Here is a 15,643-nt window from a genome sequence, read left to right as displayed (position 1 = left end):
CGGGAAGATGCCTGGGACTTCAGCTTTCCCTGCTCCAAGTGTGTGTGAAAATGGATAACAGTGCTTCTTTCACAGGCTCTTCCTCCTTTGTTTAGGTGCAATATAGCCATGAAACAGCAGCAGTGCAGTGGAGATGAGGTGCAGAGTAAAACAGACAGAAAACAGTCTCAGGACAAAATCAACTCCGTTTGCAGTCAACCTTTAAGGCTTCTGGTTAGGATCCTTTTGTGTGAAAAAGAAAGTTATCAGTAATATCACCTGCTTTGAGGTGGTCAATACCTTAAGACGTCCCTGTTTGAAAGACGGCATACCAAGGTCTCAGTGAGTAATGGAATAATATCTAGAGGAAAATACTTACTCTTCCTTTAAACTTTTGGGAACACAGACACACCTATTCTGCGTGGGCCACTCCCTTTCATACTGTTCAACCCAGGAAATAGTAGGAGTGGAGCCATAGAGTGAGCCACCCACCTCTGAAGGCTCTCACTTGTTCCTCCAGCTTGCCATCCGTTCTCTGCGAGGCTGTAGCTTTTGAGGTGCAGGAGCAATACTGCCTGCGAGCCCAAATGGAACTAGAAATACATCAGAGCTCTGCAAACGGCAAAGGTTTGTCCTGGGCTAATGCTCTGCTATGTAAATCTCTAATGATAAATGACAGGTTAAGCCATCCACAGGACAGTGGTTCTTGGATTTACAGAGGGAAATCAGGCTGAGGAACTTCTGTTGGACTGAAATTGGGATCTTTCTGATAAGAAAAGCAGTTTCTTTATTTCAGTTTGTTTTTCTTAACTGATTTAAGAGTTAAACTCCTCCCCCCAGCCTGGTGTGTTTTATGAACAGTGGACTTTGTTACTTGGCTGAACAGTGTGTGCATGTACCCATGTGCTGCTTCTCTGGAATGGATATCTGAATGTTGGGAGCAGAGCACAACTCAGTGGAATTTAACAGGCATTTTATCCAGCTCTGGCTCCCTGTGTATTTTTGTAAGAGATAATTCACTGCTGTCTTTTGAAGTTTCCCATCTAGGTAAAGATGATGACAACATGCTGTTGCTGTGGGGTGAGTTCTGCAAAAAGAGGTTTTAGAGTTCTGTAGTGGCAGGTGGCAAAAGAGTTCAGAGTATTGCTAATTGATGCTTTGAATGAAAAGCTGATAACCTGTCAGTGCTAGGGTGCTTTTGAGAGGAGGTTTCTTTGGTGTTTAACCTGACAAAGCCTTTTGCAATCTGTGTGTTACTGACTGAGCACACCTACAAATTCTTGTCTGTCCTGCAGCCACCTGCCACTTCTGCTGTCCCTACACAGCAGACAGGTGGGGTGGGTGTTCAGTTCCTGTTGCTGGTGTGTGGTGCCTTTCCCTGGTGCAGAGGTGCTGCAGGTATGACTGTGCAGCACGGGGTGCCAACGTGTAGCAACCTGCAGTGAGGTGAGACTCAAGGCACTTTGCTTCTACACACCGAAAGCACATTCAGCACAGTTTTGCTGGTGAGTGATACAAAGTGAATGCTCTTTGCATCCAAGAGGCATGCGACTCTTAGTTTGCTTAGTAAACATTCCTCTTTTTTTATACCACAGTCTTAGATAAAGGTGGGGGAGGGTGGCATAAATATAAAAAATATATTTAGCTTTCCTGGTAACTCAAGTGTGGGTAGTTGCTTTCTCTGTTATGCTTGGACCGATAAATAAACCCTTGGGGTGCCCATTTGATTTCAGGGGTTAGAAGTGGAAGAAGTAAAGTCCTGTTTTCTTCTTTGTATTGTTTAATCCAATATTTGTCTCTTAAAAACAGATACCATCTACCTTTATAGGCCATTAAAAAAATGTACAGATAGACATATTGAAGAATTGTGTACACCTATCTATGAAAAGCGTCACTTTACCTTAAATAAAACCCAACAAAACAACAGAAAAATACAACCCAAGTTTTCTACCAACTTTTTATAACAACAAAAAATTACGTTTTTTTCCCATTACTAGTTAGTCTTCATAGGCCAAACACTTAACCTAATGTTGATTTAGATATAGCAGTTTTATTTCTGTACTTTCTCTCAATGGGTGCCTGAATCAAGTGTGCAAAATTCTTTTTTCTTGCCTTATTTCTTTCTTACTTTGTTTTTAAAATCAAAAAATATTTTTTTCTTTATTATATTCATATAAATTAATCCCAGCAGAGTATGCATTTGGTTAGCATTGAGCATTTGGTTAAAATCTGTCGTTTCTGTATATTCATATATGTGGCACTTGGGGACATGGTTAGTGCTGAGTTAACAGTTGGACTCCATGATCCTGGAGGTCCTTTCCAACCTAAATGATTCTGTGTTTTTCTGATTCTATGATATTGCTGTGATGTGGGAAACCACCACATCATTATGTCAATTTAATCAAATGAATATTTGATCCCCTTGTCCTGTGGGGATTAATTAGAGTGAGGTTACACTGAATCTCTGGTTCTCCATTCCTGACCAGATACAATGAGAACTGGGAAAGCCTTGCTTGTACCTCTGCCTGCTTTGGTTGGTGCTGGTGATCTCCTGGATGGGGATGGAAATCTCTTCTCCCTGCTGGCTCCTAGTAGATAAACTCTGATTACCACACTGAGAAAGCACAGGGGAGACAATTGATTCTTCTCCCTGCTGCTCTGTAGGTGTTTGCACTTTCCCTTCCCTAGCGTTAGTAGGGGAGTCAAGCTGTCTTGAAATCTAATATACAGAGAGATAATTGTTTGTCACTTTATTAAAGTGGGTAATGAAAACAGGTTGTTTAGTTTGACTTCCATTTTTAATCAGTTTCACATGCTGGCTTTTCTCATTCTAGAAAAGTGATCCCCTCATTCTCTGTGTCAGCTGTCTATTTTGAGGTGGAAGGCTTGACCTCATTCTGATGATAACCCAGTAAGCAGCAGGAGAACTGAAATTTTTTCCTTATTCAGAATCAATTAATTGACTCCAGGAACAGTACTGTGAGGATCTGGATTTCAAAGAAAGCATAAATGTTGGGGGGGAAACTCAATAACAATCAGAAAACCACTACAAAATGATGCATTATCTTCTAATTCATTCATAGTTAAAATGGAAATAACTGGGAGCTGCCAACTAGTTTCAGTCTAAAAATATGCACAACATATGTTTATAACATAAGGTTTTACACTGATAAACGCTGTTGTGATCAGCACCTGTTTCAACTGATTCATCTGAAAATTTTGCTTAGTGCTGCTTGAAGAAGTTCATCAATCAGTTTTTATTCACACAACCTGACATGTTGGCTGGTTTGCCTACTTTCTTTTAATTATTTTTATTGTTGCTTAGCTATTCTTAATTGCAGAACTATTTCTCAATCAAATCAAGGCAAAACTCTGACCAAAAAAATTGAAGATGCCTAGAGAGTGTTAATACCAGAAGGGATTTTGAAGCTGAGCTGCATGGAAAAGGGATTTTTTTTTTGGTCATTGATTTGTGTCAGTGGTAAATCTGTGTATTAAACAAATACCACAGTGGTAACGTCAACACAAATAAAAGGAAACGTAAGTTTTGCTCTAGGCTGAGGGAGTGTTTACACTTAAAAAACCCAAACCAACCACCCTCCTAGTATGTACTATTAATAGTTGTTTACATTCTACAGAAACTGAAGAATCAGGCATCTCATGAAGTAACTGTCTAGATGCAGTATTTAATGTATTTTTAATACCAGGAATTATAGAGTCTCCATGTTGATGGCTAAGAATGCAGCAGAAGATCCTCAGAGATGGCCAGGGCCATCTTGACTTTAAATTATACTCTAGTTAATTTAAAATTAATTAAAATCCCACACTTGTGTTTAAAGTTGAGCTGCTGGAAAAATGACTTTTCTTAGTAGCCCATGACACATAAGATCTTAAAAAAAACACACCTTAATTTATGGCATTGGTCATGCAGTAGAAGGATAAGATCAAGAAATTCTTGCTGAAGAAATACTGCTGTAAATCATTGCTGCAAATACAATATGGTGAATATCAGTCAAGCAGTCAAAATAGTGGTCTTAAATTCTTTGTAGGTGCTTCTTTTGACTCATTCACCATTCCAGTAGTTTATGATACCACTGGAATGATTTTTCCCACTGTTGTAAGTCCTTATTTCCTACTTCCTCTTTCAAAATTGTAGCTTGCTAGATTGTGAGTGGCCTCCACTTCCACTGCAAGATCAAGACTCTTGATTTAATGCTATCTTTGAATAACTCTCAAAGGATTTGATAGGCACAGCTTCACAACGTGGTACATCAGGGAAGTATCCTAAACAGCTTGTCCTGAGTGGAGGGGCACTGGTAAAGAACAAACCCAGCTGTACCTGTCGTCAAATCAAGAGCATGTTTCACCTTTTCAATGTACTGTCAGCTCTGGAAGTTTGCCGTGTTTCTCTGACTGATGCTTTTCCTGATGGTGCAGGATTACAGCTCTTGTTTGAGGAAATTCCACTAAAATGGCAGTAAAATACAAGCAAACTGTTTGTGCAGCTATGAAATACCCAAGGGGATTAAAACCTCTCTATCAAATACTAGTTGGTATATGCTATATGTAATATCCAGCCATTAATAAATGGAAACAAATTCCAAGTGTTTTGTCTGTGCCATCAGTGCATTTTCAGATGTGTCCTTGCCTCAGTTTTGCCTGTACAGAATGTGATCCCTGTGTGAGAAGTGAGCTGCTCACTGAGTGATAATTTTGCTTAACTGACAGTTTCTTAGTTTTTAACAGGGCTCTTGATCACTTGTGTGTGTGCGCAGCTGATTTAACCAGAAGATAGTGCTGACCACAAGAGGAAGGGTTCAACAGTGCAGTAGGATTTATTTAATTAGAAAACAAAGGTTAGCCAACACAGCATATTTGAAGCTGCTTTTATGAGGAATGTTGGCAGTGGATTAACTGATCTGATGTCATTTCTGGCATCCTGTAGCAGTGCCATACTTTCCACTATATAGAAAGGTAACCTCCTATTCTTAGTTGTGATGGACATTGACAAACAGTTTCTACTGGCGTCTGATAGGGGCTTAAATTAGTCTTTATAGTACAAAGAAGGAATCTCTTTTAGAGCTTCACTAATGCTAGAACAGGGCAGTGTGACTGCAGGAGTTATCCTTTTGGAGTTATGCCATGCTCTGAGAATGGCTATGATGTTGGAGAATTTGGGAGTTGGATGCAGCAAGAGAAATACTCAATTCTTATGATCACATGTGCTGATGCTACATCTACAGCAGAAGATGCAGTGTTAGGAGACAAGGGGTAATGTTAAACTAAGATGTTCAGGGAGCCCTGCAGTGATCTAGAGAAGACTTTCTTCTGGTGTAATTCTTTGTTCAGCATTTGAGTAAAGTTACAATGTATGTTTCTGTAATTATATGACATGTCAAAAGAGAGTATAATGATATCCAGTTTATTTCAATACATAACAAGAGGAGTGGTGCTTTCTTTGATGTCATCCTTGTAACACGTCACTCTTTACAAAGGTACAGGAAATAAACTGAGGACTGGAAGAACACTGAGGTTTCAACTTTGATCTCTTTGCTTCCCAACATATTTCTGTCTCAGTTACTGTGAAGTCTACATTGTAAAGAGGATGTTACAAGGAGTTTCTTCTCTCAGCTGGAAGAAAAATGTCAAAGTTCAAGAAAGGAAAAGTAAAGAAGAGAGTATGATTAAAGGAAGTACATTTATCTTGAAAGTCTTTGCTCTTTTTAAATAAAAGACACCTAAACATTGCTGAGGAGTAGGAAAAAAGCTTCCTACTGAAGATCTGAAGGACTGCCAGCTTCTGCCAGGATCCTTTTGGCTAATTGTTCCCTAGAGTGGCTGAGGCACCTCTTTTGACTTCAAGCATAGAGTCAGCCCCACAGAAGTCATGGGATTATTTGTAAGCTTTAGGATAGGCAAGCACTTGGATTGTGTTGTTGAGTCAGTTGTTCAATCATACAGAGTCTTGGGGGTGCAGCAGTTTTTGTATTTATATTTCATATAGCTTTCACTACATCTTGCTTATGAAATTGCATCAGTTGTCAGAAATTGCTCTTGTTTTTTTCTATGTGTAAGTTAAAAGGATTGGGTTTGCTGTAAGAATCCATAGTGCAGTGTTCTTGACATTGTAGATCAATAGATTAGCCTTGTACTGCCAGGAAATAAAATGCTGAGCCACCTCATCTTCTAATAATGCAATAGACAGATCCATTAATGCATACACTGTTATTTTATGTCTGAAAATAGATGTGAACAGAGATATTTTTTTCCATGATTATTCTGAAATAAACACTGGAATGGATAAAGTAAGGTAAATATCCTTTGGTTGAATCAGGCCTTTTGTCATAACCTGATAACTCTTCTATTGACAGCAACCACAGTAACAGTGATTTTGCTTATTTGGAGGCGAATAACTAAAAGTGGAATTTTCATATCGGAGAAGATGTACAGAATTAACTCTTTGCCTTTTTTAGTAATGTGATTTTCCATGAAAAGTAAGCACTTTTAGTGTTAAATAAGGGATGCTATCTATTGAAAAATCATTGAGAAATATGGTAATGAAGTTGAAAGGTAATGAAGATCAAGGAGAAGCACTCAGCTATGCTTTACATGACCTCTTTTTTTTAATGCTGACCAGTTAGTCCCTAGTGTTATTCTCTGTGGTACTTCTATAGTTTCCATTATCACAGAATCTGAAAACTTCAGTCTTTAATGTACCTATTGTTACAAATCCCTTGTGAGGGGGAAAGTGATAGGGGGAAATACAATGGAAGAGATTAAGGGAATGGCTCAGGGATGAACAGCAAGTCTGTGGGAGTGCAGAGACAGCATATTTCCCAAATCCCACTTTAAGGCTTCCAGAGGTAGTAGACAGTACTAGCTGACATTATTAGGGCTTTTTTCCCTAATGTCATTTAAATATTTCATTTGGTGATTGATTTTTCTATGTACTGTTTTTCTTTGTAGTTTTTCAGCCCAGCTAATAATTCCACATGGAGGTAGATGGCTGGTGTTGCTCTCCTTTGTCCAAGAAAATGATCATTAGATGTAATCTCAAGCATATTGTTTAGATTTTTTTGTTTGTTTAATCTTTCTGCTCACTGCTTCACTGAAGGATAAACTTGGTGGTTGTTGGGGATTGGGGAAGTGAGTCAGATTCAGTTTCTGAGCATACAGCAAAGGGAAAAGCATTCCCAAGAGTTTGTTATGCTGCCTGTCCAGCGTTACAATGCACTGCAAAGCTGGGCTTTTGTTACCAAAGGCTCATGTGCCATGGAAGTTATCATACATAGTTGATAACAGGAAGCTGAGCACAATGCTTTAATTCAGCTGAAAGATTTTGCAAATGTCATCAGTTGGGAAAGGAAATTGTCACAGTGTGGTCTTAGTTAAGTCTGAGATAGAAATGCAGTTGTGTTTTCTCTTGCGTTTTTTCTCGGTTACAAATTGTAACAGGAGAATAAAGGGCAAAGTGATGTTTCATGTATGTTTTGGAATGAATACCAAGAAAGCAATACATAAAATAACATTTGCTTTCTTATTTCCAAGTTAGTTTAACATAATGGCTTGTGCATGCAGATCTTGCTGTTGATGTATAAAACAGGTCTGATTTTCAGTGTGCCACCTCCGGAGATCCCCAGGTGGTTTTTCAAAGAATAGAAGTTTGACTCTGTACGATGATACAAACGTAGCTACACCCTATTCAGACTTGAACTTGATACTGTCCTTTCACACAGACCTTCACAGACTTCATGGACTGGACAGACTTTGTAGCAGTGCTTCAATTTGCATGTGTGTGCTGCAGAAAGAGGCGTTTGATGGAGTTTGGCTAATGATTACTTAAAGGTCAGTTATAATAGCAGAGGCAAAAAAATGTCACATGGCATGAGATAAGAGGCCTGTATGGGACACTCATGCTTAATTGTGTTGCTCAGCTGAGTTATAACACAAATCCTTTTACCTCTGATACCACTTTAACCTGAGTTAGCTCTTTTCAGTTAGTCACTCTTTTTGGTTTTTGCCAGCACAGAGAAGCCTTGTGGCTTTGTGGTCTTTCTGTTCCTCCTGCCATAGGCAGTAGTATAGCTTGCCTTAGAGAACCTTGTGTGGGTTTAAACCAGTAAACTAACTTGGTAGAGACCTGTGGACTGTAGAATTCCTACCTCTGCGAGTTCTTCACAGCCTTTATCTCAATAAAAGATACCAAAGCCCCATAGCTGTTTTTTAACCGTATCTTATGCTTTGCCAGACAGTAAAATGTTAAAGTAATATTAAATATTAGTATCTAGTAATATGGAATATTAATACCTAGGAAGTAATAATAAATATTAGTGACTAGGTTCTTCAATCTGTTGTGAATAAAATTTACATCTAGATGTACTAACACAGATCTCTTTGAAGTGCAGCAGTACCACTGCTGTACCAGTGCTTTATATGGCCATCAGCAGTACCTATATGAGCTCTACCAAATGTTTTTTCATGAGTGGATATGGTCTCAGTGAGGAAGCAGCAACTGTTAAGTGAATGGACAGAAAACAAGGAAGCATATTTGCTTGTGAGGAACACCTATTCTTCATTGGTCCTCACCACCTGAGTCAAGAGACTACAGCCAAAGCCACTCTGCAATATTTAGCTAAGTAGATGTCATTGACATCGGTGTGGTTTGTAGTGGATTTTCTTAGATGAACAGAACAGAGACAGGTATGTGTGGCCACTGCAGCTGTCTGGCAGCAGGACTGCTGAGTCAGCTCTTGTGTGTTTTCTTCTCAGCCAGGATAACAACAAGATTAGATGGGCCTCATGCTCCAGTGAGAGTGCTGAGAAAATACCTTCTTCCTGTTGCTCCTGGCTGTGGTGCCTTAGTTCTTCTGAAACGTACCGTGCTGGAAGTTACCAGAAAACACCATGGTGTTTGTACCTGGGCTCTTTTGGGGTTTTCAGTCCCCAGAAAATGTACAGCGTTGAGAAGTGGAGCATGGTAGTATGTGATGAACTAGTGGTGTTCTCATAGCAGTGGACATGTCCGCTTGCAGGAGTATCATGGAATCATAGAGTGGTTTGGGTTGGAAGGAACCTTTAAAGGCCCTCTAGTCAAACCCTTCTGCAATGAACAGGGGCATCTTCCACAAGATCAGGTTGCTCAGAGCCCCATCTGACTTGGCCTTGAATGTTTCCAGGGATGGGGCATCCACCACCTCTCTGGGCAACCTGTGTTTCACCACCCTCACTGGGTGCACTTGATCCCACTGTCCATGTCATTGGTGAAAACCCTGAACATTACATAATAACACATTTTAGTAGTAGTGGTAATTCTCTTTCTGGGTTTGAGCTAGGGGAGTATTCAAATGTCTCACTGACCTGAGCATAATCCCCACAAAATTTCCTCTTGTGCAGCAAGGGAATGGATTTTGTTTCAATTTGAAAATACTTTCTGTAAACTATTGGAATATAATAGCTGAGAGACTTTTTAAGGACTAAAACATGATTACTTCAAAAGCCACAAAATAGCTTTGCACTACCGGTTTTTAAAGCTCAGCAAATTTTATGTAGTACCTGAATTATTAATGGTGATAAATTGGAAGAGGAAGATCTGTCATCTTATCAGTCTTAAACAAGCAGTAGTTGGTTGACTTTGCAGAGAAAGGCAGCTCCTGCTGAAGCCATGAGTGAGCAGGTCCTGAGTGAGGAGCCCTACGGGGTGAAGGGCTTGTGTCAGTATGCCCAGAAGATGACTGCCTGTTTTGGACATTTAGGTAAAGAAATTAAGATGTGCATGTGGATTTTTTTGGACTTCATTATAGGGATGAAGTGTTTCCTCAAGTTTACAGTAAATAACTGAGTGTACATCAGCCTGCAGTTTTGAGTAAGTAAGTAGTGGGTGTCAAAAGTGAAAAAGCTGCATGTGTGGAGTAATTTTACCACAAGTAAAGCTTTGCTTCTTTTTTTGTGTGTGCGAACTTGAATGTTGGATTTTTTTTTTCTTCTATCATTTGCTGGTCTAGTTGTTTTACTGCTTGGATAACTATGTTTCATGGTAAAAGAAGATAGAGTGCTTGCTCCTTTTTCATTTAGATTAAGGCCCTTTTTCCTCTCTCCTTACTCTCAATATCTTTGAGAATTCTTATATGGAGAAGGTAATCCTGATAATCCTGTTGCCTTGGACAGATGTGTGAAACATTATTTAGGGCTGTCTACCTGTGCAATAGATGTATTATCTTCTGAAGTGGTATGATGAGGGAAAAGAAAAATTTCATTTTGTTTTACCTTGTTTCCTGTATTTTTGTTTTGATTATTTTTTGCAGCTAGGTTTTGCTGAACTAGTGTGACTGACTTCAGTTTCTCGGGGTTCTGATTGGGCTTTTTGTTGCTTTCAATGTAAGACTAAAGTCACACTGAAATGCATTTGCAAGAAGTTTAACTCTGATGGCAGAAGCAATTAAGACAGCATTAGTGCACTACACATTTCTGCTGAAGGGCAAGTCTAATCCTCAGTGTTCCTCTGAAACACGGAGGGATATTTCCTCTTCTGTGTATTTAGCCCTTGATGTCTGGTTTTTACTATTATTCACTGCTTGCTATTCTGTTTTGTAATGTATTTGTGGATTGCAGTCAAATTTTTTTGTTACTTGTGTTCTCGGAGCATTAGTAGAGAAGCTTCTATTCCTGGTTGCATATGAAACATGCATGTATTTTTATCATCCAGGCAGCCAGTTGGTGTGGTGAATTCAGAGGGGATTGAATAGGAAATGGTCTTGAGATGGCTGGAAATACTTATAAATAAAATATTTATAAAGTTGGAAATGAGATAAAATATTTAAAGTAGTTATTCTGCACAATTCCTGTCTCCTATCCAGCCAGCCCCCTGTGAAAACTGTCAGCCTGGAAGGTGCCCATACCTCACACTGTGCTCTGTGAAGGCTCGAGATCCCAGCACTGACTACTTGGATTAGACACGGCTTTGAATTGGCAGTGATTTAAACAGGTTTTGCTACTTGGCAGATCCTGAGAATGTTTCCTCAACGCTAGTTCTGAGCTAAGCGCCCTGGATTCCTGAGACTTTCTTTCATGAAACATAAGGACAGAGTTGTGCCCCTGTGATTCGTGCCTTTTTCTTTTCTCTTCAGCAAGAACATCAGAAATCAATCTTTTCCACTTAATTGAGAGCTTGACTTAAGTGGTAGGAGATTGCCATTGTCTTTTTGATTGAGACTGAGGCTAAATCCCGGTGTTTAGTAACAGTGTGTTGTTCAAGGCTGTCTCAGGCCTTGTCCTTTGCCTTGGACACAAGGATGTGCTCCAAACAGTCCTTTATCTGAGTCGGGAAGCCACTGTGATGCTTCCTGGACTTGTTTTGCTTGTTTCTACTGATCGTCCCCTTATCTTATATATTGACAGGATCGAGGCCTTTGAAGACAAACAGTGTACTTAAAAAAAAAACCAAACTATCCAAAAATCATATTGGTTTGTGTTATTAAGCAGCAGCTGGCATGTGGTCTTTGAAGGTGCAGTTCTCAGACAGTGACAGCAATAGCCAGGGCTGGAAAGGGGCAGCATTAAAAAAGTCTGTCTCAGGGGAGGGAGGATCTTATTTTTAATTAAGCAGGATGCTTCTGCTGTGACATGGTAGGGTCATTAAATTCTGGTTCATCGTCCCCCACCGGTCCCATGTGTTTTGGTGCTGGAAGGACACTGGATTGTGCTGTACTGTTTGATGTAACATCAGACTCTTCTACAGCGGGCACAGGCTGAGTGCTTCTGTAGTAGATATACAGGTCATACTGGTTTCGTTCTTACTGCAAGTGCTGCTGTAATGATAGTCTTGGTGAACAGAGCTGGAGGTTGGAATCAGCATGGACACAGCAGAAAATGGGGAGTCAGCCTTAAACCAGCGTGTTCAAACTCCAGTGAAGGACAGACTTTTCTTCTGGGTGTTAGGCAGCCAAGCTTTAGCAAATGTTGCCACAGTTGGAACAGTTTCTGCAGGCTCATTTTCTGCTCTCTGAGGATTAACTTCTGCAGCAGAGTTAATGCCTGGGCAATGCATGCATTTGCCTCACCTTCCTCAAAGGGCGAAGTCCACCTTGACGTGCCCCTGGGGCTGGATGGTTGGCACTGCTGTTGTCAGATGTCAACATCCTTCCCCGATTATCCAGTAACAAGTGCCATTCTTAGCCTGAGAGATACTTGTGTTGACTCATCCAGTGTCTCCTGTGAGTCATCCCTCTGCTTCAAGCACTGAATGGAGATCCACCCTCAGTGGTAGCAGCTTTTGAAATTTCAGAGCTGCCTCTTCCACTGAGGGGCTGTGGTGTGCAGGTCAGTAGGTTGAGAAATCTGAGAGAGATTGAAAAATTGCTGCAAAGCTTCAAATCCTAGGAGGAATGCTTAAAACATGGCATTTGCTGAGATCCCTGATCTGATACAAGATACTCTAAGGCAGAACTGGAGTTGCTATATTTATTGAGCCAGCTCTTCTCAAATATACATTAGCATCACCCCATTAAAATTAGTACAGATTTATTCTAGCTTGTCCTACTGTGTCCTCCATTGATTAGAAAATCCGGGAATGTGGCTGTTTAAGGAGAACTTTGACTACACACTTGTTTTCAAGTTGATACAAAAGTCATACTACTTGAAAAATATGAAGTAATTGACCTCATAGAAGATGTGTAATAATAGATGATCAAAGTCTGGATTTATGCAATGGTATTTTCTCTTTGAAACAGTAAATAAAGCAGTCTTCTCTTCAAAGCCTATCCATCTGGAGTTAGTACTTGAGCTCTGAGTTTTGAGGGAAGCATTAAGCGACAGTTTCTCACTGTGCTCAGTAAACCTATTGGTAGAGGTTTTTTCACCTTCTAACTTAGAAAAAGCCTTCCTGGAAGCAGTGCAATGATTACACCAGGTCATTTTGCAGCTGTAGCTAACTTCTGTTACGGGGAGTTGAAAGCCTGGGCCAGACACTGGTTGCACAGTTGTCTCTGTGAGTTTCACTGAGTGGAGAGTCTGAAGTTGCCTCTGAGCATGTCCAGGTCTGGGGTCTACCTGTAACTTGCTCTTACAGATGATGAATCTTGTTAGGTTGGGGTTTTTTTATATCTTTCACTTTGGAATTTCCTATGACTTTCCAGTGCCCTGTTGATGATTAACTCTGCCTTTACCCAGGGAGAAATATTCATTAGATGATTAGATTAGCAAGTCACTGGAATTGGATTAATGTAAATACTTCTTGTAAGTGAAGCAGGAGGAGTTGGCACAGTATCTGCAAAGCCTCTGCTGTCAGCTACACAGGAAGGTGGAGAGGAAGAGCAGAAGTGAACCAATCTTTAATGGTTAGGGGAAAGCTTAAGTGCTTTTGTTTGCAATAGGCCGTGAAAACTGCAGAAAGGATTTTTGAAAGAAATCTGCTTATGAAGTAGTGCTGGCCAGTGCTTGTACATTCCTGAAAAAGGAGGACCAATGTGCTCTACCTTTGCTACAGCATTTTCACTGTAGCACGTGGACAGACCTGGCATGGAAGAGGGCCATGCTAGATTAAATGCACAGATGTGCATTTGTAGCTTATGATGATGATGATGATGACGACTTTTCTGTAATATTTTTGACACAGCACTGTTTTTTGATGTTAAACTAATCCTCTTACATAATTCAGTTACATTCTTTCTCTTGTCCTGAATATTAATCTGATTTTCAGATACTCTTTATGGTTTTGTTTCTGATTTTTGCATTCCCAGGGATGAGTTTCCACTGATTACAATAGTTTTAGATGGCAATCACCTGATCAAGCATACTGTTCTAATCTCCTGAAGATAATCACTAAAAATATATCTTCCTTAATCTCCTTTGCTGGATAAGAGAAAAAGAGAAGGATTGGAAAGGGCAGTGTGCCGTGAGTAGTAGACTGACTGCGTGCCCTACAGGTTGCTCTCCTTAGCTTCTTCTGAATAGAAATGCCATCTTTCCCCATCTTAAACAGCTTTGGGAAGCTGTGTGGCTCAGGTGAAGAACTGGTGCTGGAAAAAGTGAAATTTCGAAATTCAGTCAGAAGGATGTCAGTAATTGAGGATGGGGATATTGCAGATGTCTTGTATCTCATTCCCAAGCAGAGCTTGCTGAAGCAACTGCCCTACTTGAATCCAGATGACTACTACTTGTGTGAGCAGTTATTTGACACTCCTGAGCATCTGGGTAAGTGAGGACTGCCATCAGATCTTGATTTTTGATTGGTGAATAGGCTAAACTGCTTTACAGATACCTTGTTTTGTGTAGCAGCAAGATGCTGTATGACAGAAAGTGTGTTCAAGTTTGGAGAAATACTTTTATGATTGACAGAGAGGAGGGAAAGAAGAACAGAAAGCCAAGTTAAAATCTGGAAGTAGTTGGTGGATATAGGTCCAGCTCTCTCTATATGTCCATTCTGGGACAAAGGGGACCGTACTCTTCAGAAGTAATCAAGCTGGAAAAGTACCTTTTGAAAGCACAGCGTCCTGTAAGTAGTGTGTTCAGAGCTTTCCTATGGGTTTTACATGAAACTGTGTCCCCTTCTGTTTGTTTTCATCCTATTGCCAAGGAGTATTATTTGAAGCTGCCTCATTCTTGGATTGGAAGAAGTGATTAAAAACCTTTCTGTGTTCATCTCCTTTTCATTTCTGAATTTATTAGGGTTCTGTTGTATCTTTTATCCAGGTGCCTCCTTTTTCTGGATAAGAAGTCATAACTTATTTAGATTCTCTTTGTGCAGGAGCCAATCCATGCCTTTGATTATCCTTTTAATTTATTTTGCTAATTCTACCATAAGTCTTGAAAAATTGGGGAATAAAACTGCGTTCAACATGTAGCATAATGTGGTTATATGCACAGAGTCATAGCGATGCTCTTTGTACCTCCCAGTAGTTTCTAAAACTTGGTTTGTGTTTTAATTAATATTGAACCTTAGTTTATTCCTTAATAGAGCTATCAGTGGTGGGAGAACTTGTATCTGGAATTCACCAGCTTGTTACACTGATTTATTACAGTCCATTAAAATTTGTTTTAAAAAAATTTTTCTGGTAACTCCTGTCTGTGAACGAGAAATTGGCAATGAATGTTAATCTCTTTCAGATAAATTTTAAAGATTTTATCTTCTAGGACTTGCTTTATGGACCTCAGTTTTGATAACCTGAAGTGCTTATGTGTTGGAATTATGTCTGTACTAAGCAGATGAAGAAAGCTGATATATGCTTGTCACTCTGTCCAGCTTCTCAAAATGTTAGTGCTGAGTGATTGTATTTGGTAGGCAAGTATTTTTCAAAGATCTGCTTTGGTATATAACACTTCTTCTGTACAAATAGCTTTTTGTTGGTCAGCTCTCTACCTAATGAACATCAACGTGTAAGAGAACTGTCCCAAACCCACATGCTGTTGCAGATAGTTACTGCTTTTGAGTAATCAATTATTTTAAAAGTAACATTTTAATGAAAGTGATGCTAAAACATGGGGAAAATATGTAATATAGCTGTGAAATGGAAAAAGCAAGTATCATTCTGCCTTGCCAGCCCCTGCAGTTTTCACATTGGTATTCTGGAGAAAAAAAAATCTACATATAATTAGGCATTTTTATAAATCACAATTTAGAATTGAAAATTATTTGGATGAACAGTGACCAGCTATATGATCAATCCGTGCA

The 15,643-nt window shown here is 39.6% G+C and overlaps 1 protein-coding gene across 5 annotated transcripts in view; it reads left to right on the top strand.

Moving 5' to 3' along the window:
- The window catches only part of ABLIM1 (actin binding LIM protein 1), a 193,983-nt gene that overhangs the window by 48,695 nt on the left and 129,645 nt on the right, over nt 1–15,643 (top strand). The window contains exon 1 of one of the 5 annotated variants that reach the window (XM_069020076.1): nt 453–606. The exons of 2 other annotated variants lie outside the window; for them this stretch is intronic. In XM_069020076.1, the coding sequence (XP_068876177.1) occupies nt 567–606 (40 nt within the window). In that variant the 5' untranslated portion in view covers nt 453–566. Of the gene's footprint in view, nt 1–452; nt 607–896; nt 1,060–15,643 lie in introns of those variants that run through there. 2 more of the 5 variants (XM_069020086.1, XM_069020085.1) reach the window with 2 other exon arrangements.

Source organism: Aphelocoma coerulescens, chromosome 6, assembly GCF_041296385.1.
Source record: "Aphelocoma coerulescens isolate FSJ_1873_10779 chromosome 6, UR_Acoe_1.0, whole genome shotgun sequence".
In the NCBI taxonomy this organism is placed as follows: domain Eukaryota; kingdom Metazoa; phylum Chordata; class Aves; order Passeriformes; family Corvidae; genus Aphelocoma; species Aphelocoma coerulescens.
This window is presented reverse-complemented; position numbering and strand designations above follow the sequence as displayed.